Here is a 17187-nt window from a genome sequence, read left to right on the forward strand (position 1 = left end):
TATTTTGTTCCACCCCAGTAAATACATAACCTGAATATTATTCAGAGTAACTGTTTCTAGTTGGACTGGGTGCAGCCCATGTGAATGCTTGAGTGGTTTATTAAGAACATGTTATTAGCTTGGGATATCTGCTGGATATAGGCTCAGAGAGCAGGCCAGTTATTGGAGAGAAAAACCCCAGTGAATTTCAAGTGATCACCCTGGAGGCACTAATCAATAGGTTATTTCAGTCCCTCTTAGTGGGATCCACCGTCCCCACCGTCTATTCTGGCCAAACCAAATGATTTGAGTGAGAAATGAAGCCATTGTATGCCACTATGTATGCTAATCATATTTATTAATGGCATTAGTAATCTTTGACAACAGACGTATACTGTAGGCCTATAGTCCATAGGGAAAACCATTTACTTTGTGTGCATGTCAAAATTGCTTGCCTTCCAACAATTTATGTGTGGGCTCTTTTTATGTGATTACTGATGTTTTCTGCTGATTAAGGGAAACTAAGGACAGGTCTTTGTTGAAAAATAATGGTGTCTCTTTAGAAAAAGATGCACAGCTATTAGCCTAACACAAAAAAAATGTATATTAATCTTGGGAGCTATTCTGATAGTGTGCCATTAATGCTGTGGTTTGCATGTCTGTCTGTCTGTGTGTCTGTCTGTCTCTACCTACCTACAGCCATATCTATGTCATTCCTGGGTTTACCTGGACACTATCTCTTGGAATCCTGCTGGCTCAGATGGTCATTCAGCCAATCACGTCGCTACTGACCCTCCTGAAAGGCATCATGCTGATCATCACAGTAAGTGTGTTCCATTTGAATAAGTCATCCTGGGTTTCCGATCTACTGCACAATGTTGCTAATTATGTAAATCATAGTTTGCATTCAAAGAGAAACTGGTTGAATTTCATTACAGGCATTTTTTTTTATCATAAGCTCAATTTCCCAAGATGACAATGTTGAACGATGCTGTATATGTTAGTGTTTTATAGTGTAAAACGGGTTTTGGATTCTGCTCAGTTTGGCCTTCCCATGTTTACAGCTATGCCTTAATTATTCTCATGAGGTGACTGCTTCATTAGATTACATAAAGAGTCATAAAGATGAATAGAAGTTCATCCACAGAGATGAAGGCAGGGAGATGACACAGCAGTCATAATGGGATGTAATGATTAAATAATAATGGTTTCTGACGTGATTTATTAGGCCAAAGAAACTCACAATGTGAGCACACCTCTTTCTTTCTACCCCCGAGGTAAGAAAGGAATGAAATACATATTATTTATCTTAATGAAAATACCAGCGCCTGTGAGTGAAGTCTCGTACCCTCAGTAGTTGAATGCAAATACAGAAATGCAATAAAAACTCATATTAAAGTGCCAACTCTGAGAGATTGTGATGGATATTGTTGCAGAAGATTAGATGATTATATTACCTCCACAGGACCTTTGTTTGATATTGGCAAACTTAATATAATACCTGGAATATTTGATATCAATTAACAGTCACAGTCCTTGATCCTTCTCAGATTTACCCTAGCGGTTAATTTATGGTTTCACTCTCTGCCAGTGCCTGTCTAGTTGATTCTAGAAACATCATCTACTGTAGTGTGAATATATCAGTGACACACTGTTCTGTGTTGATACTATGAATAACCACGCTCAATCATTCATCAAACAGGGGAGTTGTCCTCTTGCCAGCTGACACCTAGGTACTTGACATTAGTTTTCATCCACGTCTCATCAGTGGACAAATCGGCCTCATCACTCACCTTCATTGATGTATTATCCTTGTCCGTGGCGTCTGGGCTTATCTGTAATTTGAACGCTTATCATTTGTGTGTGCCAGCTTTATGGGCTGCAGAAGGAGCCGCCCCAGTCTCCAGTTTGGTCACACTGTGAATCGCAGCACATCTAAGCAGCAGCTGGATCCATCCAGTGGCAGGCAGGCAGGCAGGCAGGCAGGCAGGCAGGCAGGCAGGCAGGCAGGCAGGCAGGCAGGCAGGCAGGCAGGCAGGCAGGCAGACAGGCAGGCAGGCAGGCAACCCTCTTTCAGGGCCAGGCCCCACACTACATCAGCTAGGACCAAACCCCATTACATACTTGGGGACATATCTGATCTGACACTGTTGAATAAGGCACTACTGAAATGTGTTCCACACCTAAATGTACAACATAATTAAAATGTAATGGGAGGGCTTTTATTTTATTTCCCTGACAGTAATAGAATCAAACAGTCAATGACCACACATTAACTTTAGTGATAATAGTTGTTTTTTGTTCACAATCCACCGATATGCACCCTCTCTCTCTCTCTGGTTCCAGTTCCTTGGGTAACACATAATCCACAGATACTCCTAGATCCTCTCCTATTGGGTCCTTCATCTCTGTTTCCAGTTCTGTAAGGCTGTAAGGGTCAGGGGTAATGTTAAACAGTCTGAGGAAGATGTGTGTCTGGCTGCCAAGCCTGCAATTGAATATGCAAATGAGTTAGATGGCTGCCTGGAACTCATTAAGAGGAGACAGAGACAGGAAGTGTGTTAGCTGCTGGCCTGCTAATTGCCACCAGTCAAGGATTTCCTGTTAAGGTTGGCTTGGCCGCCTTTAACTTCTACTGAAATGAATAATCTGATATATAGATCCATTAAAAATGCATATGGTTTCTTACTTGGATTTGGCTTCTGTTTAAATGTATTAATAATGCATAGGAAATGTAAGACAATGGTCTGGCGTGCTAGTTAAAAAAACCTATGCGGTCATAATTCAACAATTCTGCCGCTTTAAATAATCATCCATAATGGATTTCCATCTTAGAGGCTGAGAGAATAGCGGCTCTCTCTAGGGTGGATGTAAAGCCACTCTGTCCCTGGTTGGCAGACCAAGATAAGGCTGCTGAAGGCAGGGTTATGAACGTTGAGGTTGAATACCCAGTCAGAATTCAAGGACAGCAATCAAGATTGCCATATTAAATAAATGACTGTAATGTTATTATGACTGCTGTTTGAGCTGACAGTGCAGTCATTACTGTCCTTTTTACTCTGTCTCTGTAGTCGGTCTTCTGTCACATTACATGCTGGGAGTTAGGATGCAAGTGGCATGGTAGATTTTTCACTTCATGCAGATGGCACAGGATCCCACTGTGTGTGTAACACGGGCTGCCATTCGATTTTTTCAGGTCAGTGATTCTCAATGTCAGAAACGGTGTCAAAAGCACTGCTGGAGCTGTTCTAGTCCGTCCCTACTGTTGGCTTAGCCAGAACAATAACAGGATGCCACATGCTACAAGGTTGTGGTCTCTTAGCTTTGTATAATTATTGTTGAGTTGTCTGACACAAAAATTACTCAAGGTGTTAGGAAATGGTGCAAACATAGTCCTTAGTATTATTTTCTATCCTGTGTCTATGTATTTGTCCTATTGCTACATGCGTAGTAGAATGCCTAGTCTGTACTTGCAATTTGAAAATGGTTAGTCTCATTCTGGATCTGTTTTTGATGAACATATTAACTTTACACTACACACACACTCTAAATCTAGGTAGTGAGAAACACTTAGTTTCAACTTGTAGACATTCATTTACACAAAAAATTCTGTGGACACCCCTTCAAATGAGTGAATTCGGCTATTTCAGCCGCTGCTGACAGGTGTATAAAATCGAGCACACAGCCGTGCAATCTAAACAAGTCCTTAAACTTTTTATAAAACCACCCAAGTTTTTTGTCAGGACAGAATGTATTATTATGGAAAGTAAAAGTTTTATTGTCTCTGCCACTGGAAGCCAGAAATACAGCAGAAGTTTTGTTGTAGTTGCTGTGGAAGTTGTTGGTAATTGTTCTTATCTGATGGTACTGTCTTATCGACTTCCCTATCTACAGGAAGCTCTGCTAGATGCTTTTATCATCTCCGTCTCTCTCTTTTTATGTCATTAATGGTACCACAATGGTCCCAAAAATATATATTTCTACCTTGTGATGTTTTATTCATTCTGTGTGCAGCTTCACACCCACACTCAGTCACTCACAAACATACAGTGGTAATCTGTAAGGTTGTAACCTCATCATAACAAATCACTGGCAGACTGGTAAATCATTTTGCTTGGCTGTCACTGCGCGTAGGGGACCTGAAATCTCTTGGCCGTGTGGATGGCAGTATTCCTCTAATCAGAGAGAGTTGTTCCCAGTGTGTCTCACAATATCTGCCAAACTCTGATCAAATCTTGTATCTCATAAACAGGTAATCAAAGACATTTTGCTAAGCATGTAAATGTCAACCTCGCTCTCATCCAAGAAGAGTGCCTTCAGCTATGGCAATTAAGCAAGCTACTGTGAGTTGCAGTCTTTACAATGCGTCCCATCTTTGAAAGTGAACATCAGTGGGCAAACTGCCATTTCCTTTTTGTCCATGGTGTTCCTGCGGAATGATTGTTTCAGATAAAAACTAGAAAAAGCAACCACTGTAGATGCTTTCTCTACAAAGAGGCAGATTTGATTAGTTTTAGTTTGCCTGTGCAGTGACTCTGTGCAGTGACTCTCTGCAGTGACCTTGTTCTCTCTATCTCATAGTAACATAGTGCTATTACACCACAACCTTCTGTTCCTATGCTGAACTTCTAGATCTTAACCTCCGCTAGAGTTGTAGCTCCGGGACTGTGTGTGTGTGTGTGTGTGTGTGTGTGTGTGTGTGTGTGTGTGTGTGTGTGTGTGTGTGTGTGTGTGTGTGTGTGTGTGTGTGTGTGTGTGTGTGTGTGTGTGTGTGTGTGTGTGTGTGTGTGTGTGTGTGTGTGTGTATCACTGTGTGTTATCAAAGCAATCTAAAATCAATCTCTTCTATTTCTCTGTTGTTCCTCAAGGACAGAATAATACCCTTACGGGAGTCATAAAAAGACAACTCCCGAGAATGCCTTTGTTATAGTTAAACCCATGCTCTGAAAATCCCTGATGTCCCCATGCATTCTAACAGTGGAGCACATTTGACTTTTGCACCTCTCTAATGCACATGTATCTGAATACAGTCTGGCATGTTGTCATATATTTTGGGTGACATATACTCTTCTGCAGCTATATGTGAACTAAGCTATGTGTGGAATTTAAGGTAAGTATCTAACTATATGAAATATCAAAATATTTGCCATTATTTTGCTCATCACGTTTACTGCATTTAAAATAAAAGTTGCATTGTGAATCATATTTCGCTAGGCGCACTTGTCCTCCCTCTACACTCAGCACATACACTATATGTACAAAAGTATGTGGACACCCCTTCAAATTAATGGATTTGGCTATTTCAGCCACACCCGTTGCTGACACGTGTATAAAATTCGAGCACACCGCCATGCAATCTCCATAGAGAAACATTGGTAGTAGAATGGCCTTACTGAAGAGCTCAATGACTTTCAACTTGGCACTGTCATAGGATCCCACCTTTCCAACAAGTCATTTTCTCAAATTTCTGCCTTGCTAGAACTCCCACAGTCAACTGTAAGTGCTGTTATTGTGAAGTGTAAACGTCTAGGAGCAACAACGGCTCAACCGTTCATGCTAGGCCCCTTAGTTCCAGTGATGGGAAATCTTAACGCAACAGCATACAATGACATTCTAGACGATTCTGTGCTTCCAACTTTTTGGCAACAGTCTGGGGAAGGCCTTTCCAGTTTCAGCATGACAATGCCCCGTGCACAAAGCGAGCTCAATACAGAAATGGTTTGTCGAGATCGGTGTGGAAGAACTTTGACTCGCCTACACAAAGCCCTGACCTCAACCCCATCGATCACCTTTGGGATGAATTGGAACTCCGACTGGGAGCCAGGCCTAATCGCCCAACAACAGTTCCCGACCTCACTAATGCTCTTGTGGCTGAATAGAAGCAAGTCCCCGCAGCAATGTTCCAACATCTAGTGGAAAGCCTTCCCAGAAGAGTGGAGGCTGTTATAGCAGCAAAGGGGGGACCAACTCCATATGAATGCCCATGATTTTGGAATGAGATTTTCGACAAGCAGGTGTCCGCATACTTTTGGTAAGTGAGTGGTGGATACTGGATATGGTATGAGACTATGAGTAAAGTGTAATTACATAAATCTCATCAGGCTCTTTTGTAATCTCTCTGTGGAGTGTCACAATAACCGAGTAGGCAGCAGAGTTTCACCAACATGCCATGGCTCTTAAGTGACTGCAAAAAGTGTTCTCTCTCCACTGCTGACACAGTGGTTATGAACAATTACTGAAAAATGTGTCGGCTGACAATGAATAATGGATACAGGCTCAGCGCTGACCTCCTTGTGAATTTGGCTGTAAATTGAATCTTTATGGGGGTCCCTAAAAAGCAACTCCGAAAATAACTTGGCATTGCGTTGCTGTCGCAAGTAGTATTTCTCTTTAAGCTGCTCACAGTCAACCCTGCTGAGTTGGGCTTTGCATCACTGATGAGCAGCTGAAAGGCCCTCCACCCATTTTGAATACATGCATTGCATATCTCCATTTTCACTGTTGTGGAACTAAGTTGAAGTTTATAGTTGACTACAGTTTTTATGTTAAACAGACATGAGTGATGAGAGACATAGCCACTGTACCTCTAAAGCATGTGTCAAACTCATTCCATGGAGGGCTGAGGTACACCCTTGTACACCCTTGTACTTCATTGATTAATTAAGGGCACTGATTAATAAGGAACTCCCCTCACCTGGTTGTCTAGGTCTTAATTGAAAGGAAAAACCAAAAACTCGCAGACACTCGGCCCTCCATGGAATGAGTTTGACAGCCCTGCTCTAAAGGTATGCATTGCCTGAGAAGAGCTACCCTGGCCTGATTTACAGGGCTGGGAATGAAAGGGAGAGTACAGGCTAGGGTTGAATGGCGGGAACCCAGTTACCAAGATTTACTGGGATTTACCGCCCATAACCATAAAATCAAATCAAATTGTATTTGTCACATGCCCCGAATACAATTGTAGACCTTACCGTGAAATGCTTACTTACAAGCCCTTAACCAACAATGCAGTTTTAAGAAAGATAAGAGTTAAGAAATTATTTACTAAATAAACTAAAGTTAAAAAAAGTAACACACTAAAATAACAATAACAAAACTATATATAGAGAGGGTACCGGTACCCAGTCAATGTGTGGGGGTACATGTACCACTCTCTTTTCCCGGGATAAATAACTGCAAAAAAAAACGGTAAATTATAATAAATTATGTATATGAACAGCATGGCATGAAATGGAACAGTTAAATTATATGCAATGTCTAAATATGGTTTCTCTCCGGCCTCTGCATGATGAATTATCAACGCTCAGGGTGTGGACAGACAGCTCATCTCAGTATGGAGTGCAGTTCACAACGCATGTAGACCTATCATCTCATCATGGTAACTTTTTGTCTTTGTTTCTAGTGACAGGTAGACCTACATTTGCTGCAGCATTGCCTACAGAAATATAAAGACCGAATAAACATCTAATTTATCCATCTCCACCTGGCTTTCAGGGGTCACCTTATTTTTTATTGTAAAGATTGGTTTTTAATTGCAGCTGCAGAGTTTTAAAACAGCCTATCACTTGAATACCGTTGCTTTAAATCAGTGCACAGGCGAGTACTTACTGGCAGTCTTTCTCTCTCTCCATCAACTCAAATTGCATCCAAAATAGATAATCCTGTTCTAGATTGATATATAGCCCAAATATAAACTCACCAAAAAAAGAAACGTCCTCTCACTGTCAACTGCATTTATTTTCAGCAAACTTAACATGTGAAAATATTTGTATGAACATAACAAGATTCAACAACTGAGACAAAAACATTTCTGGGGGAATGGCCCTAGCCCTCACCCTCCGATCCAACAGGTACCAGACGTGCTCAATGTCATTGAACAAGCATGGTAAACAGTGTTTAAACCCTTTACAATGAAGATCTGTGAAGTTATTTTGATTTTTACGAATTATCTTTGAAAGACAGGGTCCTGAAAAAGGGATGTTTCTTTTTTTGCTGAGTTTAGATGTCCTAGACCAGGGGTTCCCAGACTTTTTCAGTAGGGGTCCCCCTTCCACCATTGTTGAACATCTTGCGAATTTTGCAGGTTTAAAGCTTATTTCCTGCAATTCTACACATTTTGTCATGGGGTGTAAAGAAAGTTTTGCAGTTTTAAAGCACATTTTCTTGCAATTCTATACATTTTGCCATATCTAATGTGTATTCATGTGATATTTGAGTGACAAAAAAATTACAACAATATCTATGGGCTAAAAAAACAAAAAAACAAAATAGCTATCTAAAGGTATTGTAGCGACCCGCACAGACAGTTGTGGGTTATGTGTTAGGCTATTAGTGGGTTGTGTCGTACTTACCAGTGTTCGCGGGGTCATGCCAATCAACCTGCTATCTGCCAATCACGGGAATGCCTGGAATGTTCTGATACCGGGCAGCCTGGTGGTTGGTGGAGTGGCGTGAAGGGGGGTTGGGCAGGGGGATGGAGCATTGGAAGTTAAGACCGAGTTTAGCCATTGTTCTCTCTCTTACGTCTGGGCTTCACAAGAGAAGGTCACGGTTCGTTTGTAGTGTACCTTTCATTTATTTGGCGTGGGCTACGGCCAAACAGTAGCCTGTGTTAAGTTGTGTTAATAAACCGTCCATTCGTTAACTCCATCCTCTGTCTGGACAATTGTTCCTTCATGATCTAGTCAGGTCATTACAGTATGCAATGACTAACATGAAATGTCACCTTGTGCATTCTACTATTACAACTTTCCAGAGTAAGTTTAAAGCAGGACTGAGTTACCAATACATATATATATATATATACAGTACCAGTCAAAAGTTTCAACACACCTACTCATTCCAGGGTTTTTCTTTATTTTTACTATTTTCTACATTGTAGAATAATAGTGAAGACATCAAAACTATGAAATAACACATATGGAATCATGTCCTAACCAAAAAAGTGTTAAACAACTGTAATATATTTTATGTTTGAGATTCTTCAGTAGCCACCCTTTGCCTTCATGACAGCTTTGCACACTCTTGGTATTCTCTCAACCAGCTTTATGAGGTAGTCACCTGGAATGAATTTCAATTAACAGCTGTGCCTTGTTAAAAGTACATTTGTGGAATTTCTTTCCTTCTTAATGCATTTGAGCCAATCACAACCAATCAGTTGTGTTGTGACAAGGTAGGAGTGGTACCAAATACAGAAGATATTTGGTAAAAACACAAAGTACATATTATGGCAAAAATAGCTCAAATAAGCAAAGAGAAACGACAGTCTATCATTACTTTAAGACATGAAGGTCAGTCAATCTGGAAAATGTCAAGAACTTTGAATGTTTCTTCAAGTGCAGTCGCAAAAACCATCAAGCGCTATGATGAAACTGGCTCTCATGAGGACCCCCACAGAAAAGGAAGACCCAGAGTTACCTCTGCTGCAGAGGTTAGAAATTGCAGCCCAAATAAATGCTTCACAGAGTTCAAGTAACAGACACATCTCAACATCAACTGTTCAGGGGAGACTGCTTGAATCAGACCTTCGTAGTGGCCAGGAACTTTAATGCAGGGAAACTTAAATCGGTTTTACCAAATTCCCACAGCATGTTAAATGTGCAAGGGGAGGGATATAAATTCTAGACCTGTCACGCCCTGATCTGTTTCACCTGTCCTTGTGATTTTCTCCTACCCCTCCAGGTGTTGCTTATTTTCTCAGGTGTATTTTCTCCTGCTTTTTCTATTCTCTTTTTGCTATTCCTCCCGGTTTTGACCCTTGCCTGTTTCTGGACTCTGTAGCCACCTGCCTGACCATTCTGCCTGCCTTGACCTCGAGCCTGCCTGCCACTCTGTACCTCCTGGACTCTGAACTGGTTTTGACCTTTTGCCTGTCCACGATCATTCTCTTGCCTACCCTTTTGGATAATAATAAATATCAAAGACTCAAACCATCTGCCTCCCCTTTTCTGCATCTGAGTCTCGCCTTGTGCTCTTATAAGACTACCTTTACTCCACACACAGAGACGCGTACAAAGCTCTCCCGCGCCCCCCATTTGGCAAATCTGACTATAATTCTATCCTCAAGATTCCTGCTTACAAGCAAAAATTTAAGCAGGAAGCACCAGGTCAATAAAAAAGTGGTCAGATGAAGCAGATGCTAAGCTACAGGACTGTTTTGCTAGCACAGACTGGAATATGTTCAGGTATTCTTCCGATGGCATTGAGGAGTACACCACATCAGTCACTGGCTTCATAAATAAGTGCATTGATGACGTCCTCCCCTCAGTGACTGTACATACATACCCCAACCAGAAGCAATTGATTACAGGCAACATCCGCACTGAGCTAAAGGGTAGAGCTGCCGCTTTCAAGGAGCAGGACTCTAACCCAGAAGCTTATAAGAAATCCCGCTATGCCCTCCAACAAACCATCAAACAGGCAAAGCGTCAATACAGGACTAAGATCAAATCGTATTGCACCGGCTCCAACGCTCGGCGCATGTGGCAGGGCTTGCAAACTACAAAGGGAAGCACAGCCGAGAGCTACCCAGTGACACAAACCTACCAGACAAGCTAAATTACTTCTATGCTCGCTTCGAGGCAAGTAACACTGAAACCTGCCTGAGAGCATCAGCTGTTCTGGACAACTGTGTGATCACACCCTCCACAGCCGATGTGAGTAAGACCTTTAAACAGGTCAACATTCACAAGGGCCAGACGGATTACCAAGATGTGTACTCCGAGCATGCGCTGACCAACTGGCAAGTGTCTTCACTGACATTTTCAACCTCTCCCTGTCTGAGTCTGTAATACCAACATGTTTCAAGTAGACCACCATAGTCCCTGGGCCCAAGAACACTAACCTGTTAGGGCTAGGGGGCAGTATTTGCACGGCTGGATAAAAAAATGTACCCGATTTAATCTGGTTACTAATCCTACCCAGTAACTAGAATATGCATATACTTATTATATATGGATAGAAAACACCCTAAAGTTTCTAAAACTGTTTGAATGGTGTCTGTGAGTATAACAGAACTCATTTGGCAGGCAAAACCCTGAGACAGATTCTGACAGGAAGTGGATACCTGATGTGTTGTATTACCTTTAAACCTATGCCATTGAAAAACACAGGGGCTGAGGAATATTTTGGCACTTCCTATTGCTTCCACTAGATGTCACCAGCCTTTACAAAGTGTTTTGAGTCTTCTGGAGGGAGATCTGACCGAACAAGAGCCATGGAACGATGATGGCCCATTAGACACCTGGCGCGCGAGTTCATGTTGGGTACCCTCGTTCCAATACGTTATAAAAGAGAATGCATTCGTCCACCTTGAATATTATTCATGTTCTGGTTAAAAAAGGCCCTAATGATTTATGCTATACAACGTTTGACATGTTTGAACGAACGTAAATATATTTTTTCCCCTCGTTCATGAAGTGAAGTCCGGCGGGCTTAGATCATGTGCTAACAAGACGGAGATTTTTGGACATAAATGATGAGCTTTTTTGAACAAAACTACATTCGTTATGGACCTGTGATACCTGGAAGTGACATCTGATGAAGAGAATCAAAGGTAATGGATTATTTACATAGTATTTTCGATTTTAGATCTCCCCAACATGGCGGCTAGTCTGTATCGCAACGCGTATTTTTCTGGGCGCAGTGCTCAGATTATTGCAAAGTGTGATTTCCCAGTAAGGTTATTTTTAAATCTGGCAAGTTGATTGCGTTCAAGAGATGTAAATCTATAATTCTTTAAATGACAATATAATATTTTACCAATGTTTTCTAATTTTAATTATTTAATTTGTGGTGCTGACTTGAATGCCGGTTATTGGAGGGAAACGATTTCCTGAACATCAACGCCACAGTAAAACGCTGTTTTTGGATATAAATATGAACTTGATAGAACTAAAAATGCATGCATTGTCTAACACAATGTCCTAGGAGTGTCATCTGTTGGAGATTGTAAAAGGTTAGTGCATAATTTTAGCTGATTTTATGGTTTTGGTGACGCCTGTCTTTGAATCGGCACAACATTACACACAACTCTTGTAAATGTACTGTCCTAACATACTCTAAATTTATGCTTTTGCCGTAAAACCTTTTTGAAATCGTAAAACGTGGTTAGATTAAGGAGATGTTTATCTTTCAAAGGGTGTAAAATAGTTGTATGTTTGAAAAATTTGAATTTTGACATTTATTTGGATTCAAATTTGCCGCTCTTGAAATGCACCTGCTGTTGATGGAGTGCACCACGGGTGGGACGCTTGCGTCCCACCTAGCCCATAGAGGCTAAGGTAACCTGCTTAAATGACTACCGACCCGTAGCACTCACGTCTGTAGCCATGAAATGTTTTGAAAGGCTGGTCATGGCTCACATCAGCACCATTATCATAGAAACCCTAGACCCACTCCAATTTGCATACTGCCCTAACAGATCCACAGATGATGAAATCTCTATTGCATTCCACACTGCCCTTTCCCACCTGGACAAAAGGAATACCTATGTGACAATGCTGTTCATTGACTACAGCTCAGCGTTCAACACCATAGTGCACTCAAAGCTCATCACTGAGCTAAGGACCCTGGGACTAAACACCTCCCTCTGCAACTGGATCCTGGACTTCCTGACGGGCCGCCCCCAAGTGGTAAGGGTAGGTAACAACACATCTGCCACGCTGATCTTCAACACGGGGGCCCCTCAGGGGTGCGTGCTCAGTCCCCTCCTGTACTCCCTGTTCACTCATGACTGCACGGCAAGGCACGACTACAACACCATCATTAAATTTGCTGATGACACAACAGTGGTAGGCCTGATCACCGACAACGACGAGACAGCATATAGGGAGGAGGTCAGAGACCTGGCTGTGTGGTGTCAGGACAACAACCCTCTCCCTCAATGTGATCAAGACAAAGGAGAGAATTGTGGACTACAGGAAAAGGAGGACCGAGCACACCCCCATTCTCATCGATGGGGCTGTAGTGGAGCAGGTTGAGAGCTCGGTCTCTGACCGCAAGACACTACAGAGGGTAATGTGTATGGCCCGTACATCACTGGGAAAAAGCTTCCTGCCATCCAGGACCTCTATACCAGGCGGTGTCAGAGGAAGGCCCTAAAAATTGTTAAAGACTCCAGCTACCCTAGTCATAGACTGTTCTCTCTGCTCTCGCATGGCAAGCGGTACCGGAGCGCCAAGTCTCGGTCCAAGAGGCTTCTAAACAGCTTCATTTTCCAAGCTGTTTAAAGTTACAGTCAGGTGTGTAGGTCTCCTTGCTCGCACACGCTTTTTCAGTTCTGCCCACAAATTTTCTATAGGATTGAGGTCAGGGCTTTGTGATGGCCACTCCAATACCTTGACTTTGTTGTCTTTAAGCCATTTTGCCACAAGTATGCTTGGGGTCATTGTTCATTTGAAAGACCCATTTGCGTCCAAGCTTTAACTTCCTGACTTGATGTCTTGCGATGTTGCTTCAATATATCCACCTAATTTTCCTTCTTCATGATGCCATCTATTTTGTGAAGTGCACCAGTCCCTCCTGCAGCAAAGCACACCCACAACATGATGCTGCCACCCCCGTGTTTCACGGTTGGGATGGTGTTCTTCGGCTTGCAAGCCTCCCCTTTTTCCTCCAAACGTAATGATGGTCATTATGGCTAAACAGTTCTATTTTTGTTTCATCAGACCAGAGGACATTTCTCCAAAAAGTACAATCTTTGTCCCCATGTGCAGTTGCAAACCGTAGTCTAGCTTTTTTATGGCGGTTTTGGAGCAGTGGCTTCTTCCTTGCTGAGCGGCCTTTGAGGTTATGTCGATATAGGACTCGTTTTACTGTGGATATAGATACTTTTGTACCTGTTTCCTCCAACAACTTCACAAGGTCCTTTGCTGTTGTTCTGGGATTGATTTGCACTTTTCGCACCAAAGTACGTTCATCTCAAGGAGACAGAACGTGTCTTCTTCCTGAGCGCTATGAAGGCTGCGTGGCCCGTGGTGTGTATACTTGCGTACTATTGTTTGTACAGATGAACGTGGTACCTTCAGGTGTTTGGAAATTGCTCCCCAGGATGAACTAGACTTGTGGAGGTCTACAATTTTTTCTGAGGTCTTGGCTGATTTCTTTTGATTTTCACATAATGTCAAACGAAGAAGCACTGAGTTTGAAGGTAGGCCTTGAAATACATCCACATGTACATCTCCAATTGACTCAAATGAGGTCAATTAGCCTATCAGAAGCTTCTAAAGCATGACATCATTTTCTGGAATTTTCCAAGCTGCTTAAAGGCTCAGTCAACTTAGTGTATGTAAACTTCTGACCCACTGGAATTGTTATACAGCGAATTATAAGTGAAATAATCTGTCTGTAAACAATTGTTGGAAAAATGACTTGTGTCATCCACAAAGTAGATGTCCTAACCAACTTGCCAAAACTATAGTTTGTTAACAAGAACTTTGTGGAGTGGTTGAAAAACAAGTTTTAATGACTTTAACCTAAGTGTATGTCAACTTCCGACTTCAACTGTATATACAGTATGTATTGTATAACGGCACAATCATTTGGTCTTTTTTGGGCTCATTAAATGTATTTAATGTATGGCTCATCAGGCTCAGGTAGCATCAGGCTCGAATTTTCTATCAAAGCTCGAGTCAATTCGAAACATAGGCCTATTTATATGCTTTATAATGCTTTTGAATGACACTTCTGGTTTTGGCTGGAATTTCCTGGGTTACCTGGGAGAAAAGTTATTTATTCTCAAGATGGAACATTTGTAAAATACTAGGAAAATATTCAACCCTAGTACAGGCATGGTGTAGGAATAGCATGGAAGGGATGGATGCAAACGTCATGACGACCGAGAACTAACATCAATATCCTTTTAGCCTAAACTAAATAGAGAATTGGCAACTTTGGTGATAAAATGTTAATAAAAAATGAAAAATTGTCATGATGTTTAGTAATTAAAGTTTATTGGGAAACCCTAGTACAGGCGGTGTGAGGAATACTGTCGCCCAAGGAGTTCTATGGACACTTTGATTGATTTTACAGAGACAAAAGGTGATGTAAGCATAATGAATAGTGTGGTTATGGAGGCAGGTTCTGTCTTGTGTTAAGAAAATGGCCTTTTACTTCACATTAGGCCTAGGTGTATGCGAGCGTGTGTGGGTGCATGCCTGCCTGTCTGCCTGCCTGCGTGTGTATGCACGTGAACTGAATGAATCAGTGTGTATGCGTGGTTGTGTGTGTTTTCCTACTGATGGATCTGTGTATATCTCAGTGGTCTTGTATTAGTTTCCTATTGATATCCACTCTTTCTGAAGTTGACATGAAGGGGTCTCATCTCCCCTGATACTGCCCCTGCTGAGAGCTTCTTCAGGTATCTATTCCAAACAGATCAATGTCTGGAGACCAAGGCTTCTATTGTGGCATTTCATCTTAGGACACTTCTTCATCTTGATTGACAACCTTGATCAAATATTAACTCCAAAAATGTTTGGAAAATATTCCTCTCTATGGACATAGAGGAGAGATACTGTCAAGTTCTTTCTGTGACCTCTGCAAGTTAAATGTAAGGTAACTGGGTTGAAATTAGTAATCAAGTGTGTATTTTACTTACATTTATTGTGCCAATTATCCTTGAGTAAACTTTGCTGACACTAGATTCATCAGAATGCTAAAAATATTCTGACACAGTCTCTCACTAGCACAGTGAGTGAGGCACTGAGGAGACCTTGGTTAAAATGTCATCTGAATGACAAATTGAATAGACTGGTATTCATGCAGGCAGTAACATGCCACAAATCAATTAATAGCCATGGAAAGCAGTTTTCTACAAAAGGCAGCTGTGATGACCAAAAATGTGTGGTTAATGAATAATGACACACCAGGAGAAAATACATTGATACACTGTAATAAGCGGTCAATTATGTCATTTGAAATGAAGCAGGCTATTTACCAAATGTATCTGTTTCTGTTGAAATGGATCTCCCCCTCATATTTCCAGCAATAAATCGAGACAGAATTTTATTGGGGGCAAATTATGCATGGGAAATCAAGTACAATTTTATAGTTTCATAGAATAATTAGTGTGACATTTATACTGCATAATTGTTAAAGATGTCAAACCTCTCCTCCAGTCTACTGCCACCATGACTTTGAGCGTAAAGATTCAGGCAGACCTATGTTTCTGATTCTTAGTGGGCAGACGAATGCTGTGTTTCAACAGTTTAGCTTGGCACGATTGCAAATTCTTTCACAGCGTGAAAAACAACACTTGTCTTCGGGGGGGGGGGGGTGTGTGTGTGTGTGTGTGTGTGGTGTGTGTGTGTGTGTGTGTGTGTGTGTGTGTGTGTGTGTGTGTGTGTGTGTGTGTGTGTGTGTGTGTGTGTTTTAGAGCATGGATTAAGGAAAGAGCACAACCCTCTTTGTCATGTTCTCACTCCACTCACTACGAGGTGCAATGGGTGGGGGGCTGAAGTAGTCAGAGAAGCGTGCTCTGTAGTCTAACATCTAGTCTAACATGCTTCTCTCCAGGACAGAGATGGGTTGATGAGAGATGCTTTTGCCTTGGCATATCAGCTCTCTCAGCTCTCCCATCAGTCTGCCTGGCTGCCTGGCCATGGCATTGCCACCTTCCTCCTCCCCCTAACCTCCACTCTTCTCCACTCTCCTCCGTCTTATCCCTTGTGAAATGGATTCACTCAGTTCATCCCAAGGTCCCCTGTGTGCATTAGGAGATATAATGCCCCAGTATGCTCTCTGTTCCTTTTGGTGGGACTTGCTTTTTTGCGTGTGTTTGTATGTGTGTGTGTGTTTGGTTGGAATCGCTGTGGAAATTGCATTCTTCTCCCATGCATTGCATGAACAGCTGTTTTTGTTGTGGTTGCCGTTGAGTACTTCTACAGTATGCACAATCGTGCTTTGTTCTCTGTGCCCAAGCTGCCCCTTGTTGCATTACAGGCAAACAAGGAGAGATGGAGAGAGAGAGGTGGAGAGAGAGAGAGCGAGAGAGGAGGAGGAGGAAAGAGAGGTGGAGAGAGAGAGAGATGTTGCATTACAGGTGAATGAAGAGAGAGAGAGAGGGAGGGAGGGAGGGAGGGAGGGAGGGAGGGAGGGAGGGAGAGAGAGAGAGAGAGAGAGAGAGAGAGAGAGAGAGAGAGAGAGAGAGAGAGAGAGAGAGAGAGAGAGAGAGAGAGAGTGAGCTGGTGAGAGGGGTGTTAGATGGAT

At 42.1% G+C, this 17187-nt stretch overlaps 1 protein-coding gene across 1 annotated transcript in view; it reads left to right on the forward strand.

Annotated features, from left to right (window-relative positions):
• si:ch211-51h4.2 (uncharacterized) overlaps positions 1-17187 on the forward strand; it is a 108903-nt gene that overhangs the window by 48775 nt on the left and 42941 nt on the right. Inside the window, exon 8 of the mRNA XM_014216738.3 lies at positions 679-802. Within this exon, the coding sequence (XP_014072213.3) occupies positions 679-802 (124 nt within the window). The remainder of the gene's footprint in view (positions 1-678; positions 803-17187) is intronic.

Source organism: Salmo salar, chromosome 10, assembly GCF_965601325.2.
Source record: "Salmo salar chromosome 10, fSalSal1, whole genome shotgun sequence".
Classification (NCBI taxonomy): domain Eukaryota; kingdom Metazoa; phylum Chordata; class Actinopteri; order Salmoniformes; family Salmonidae; genus Salmo; species Salmo salar.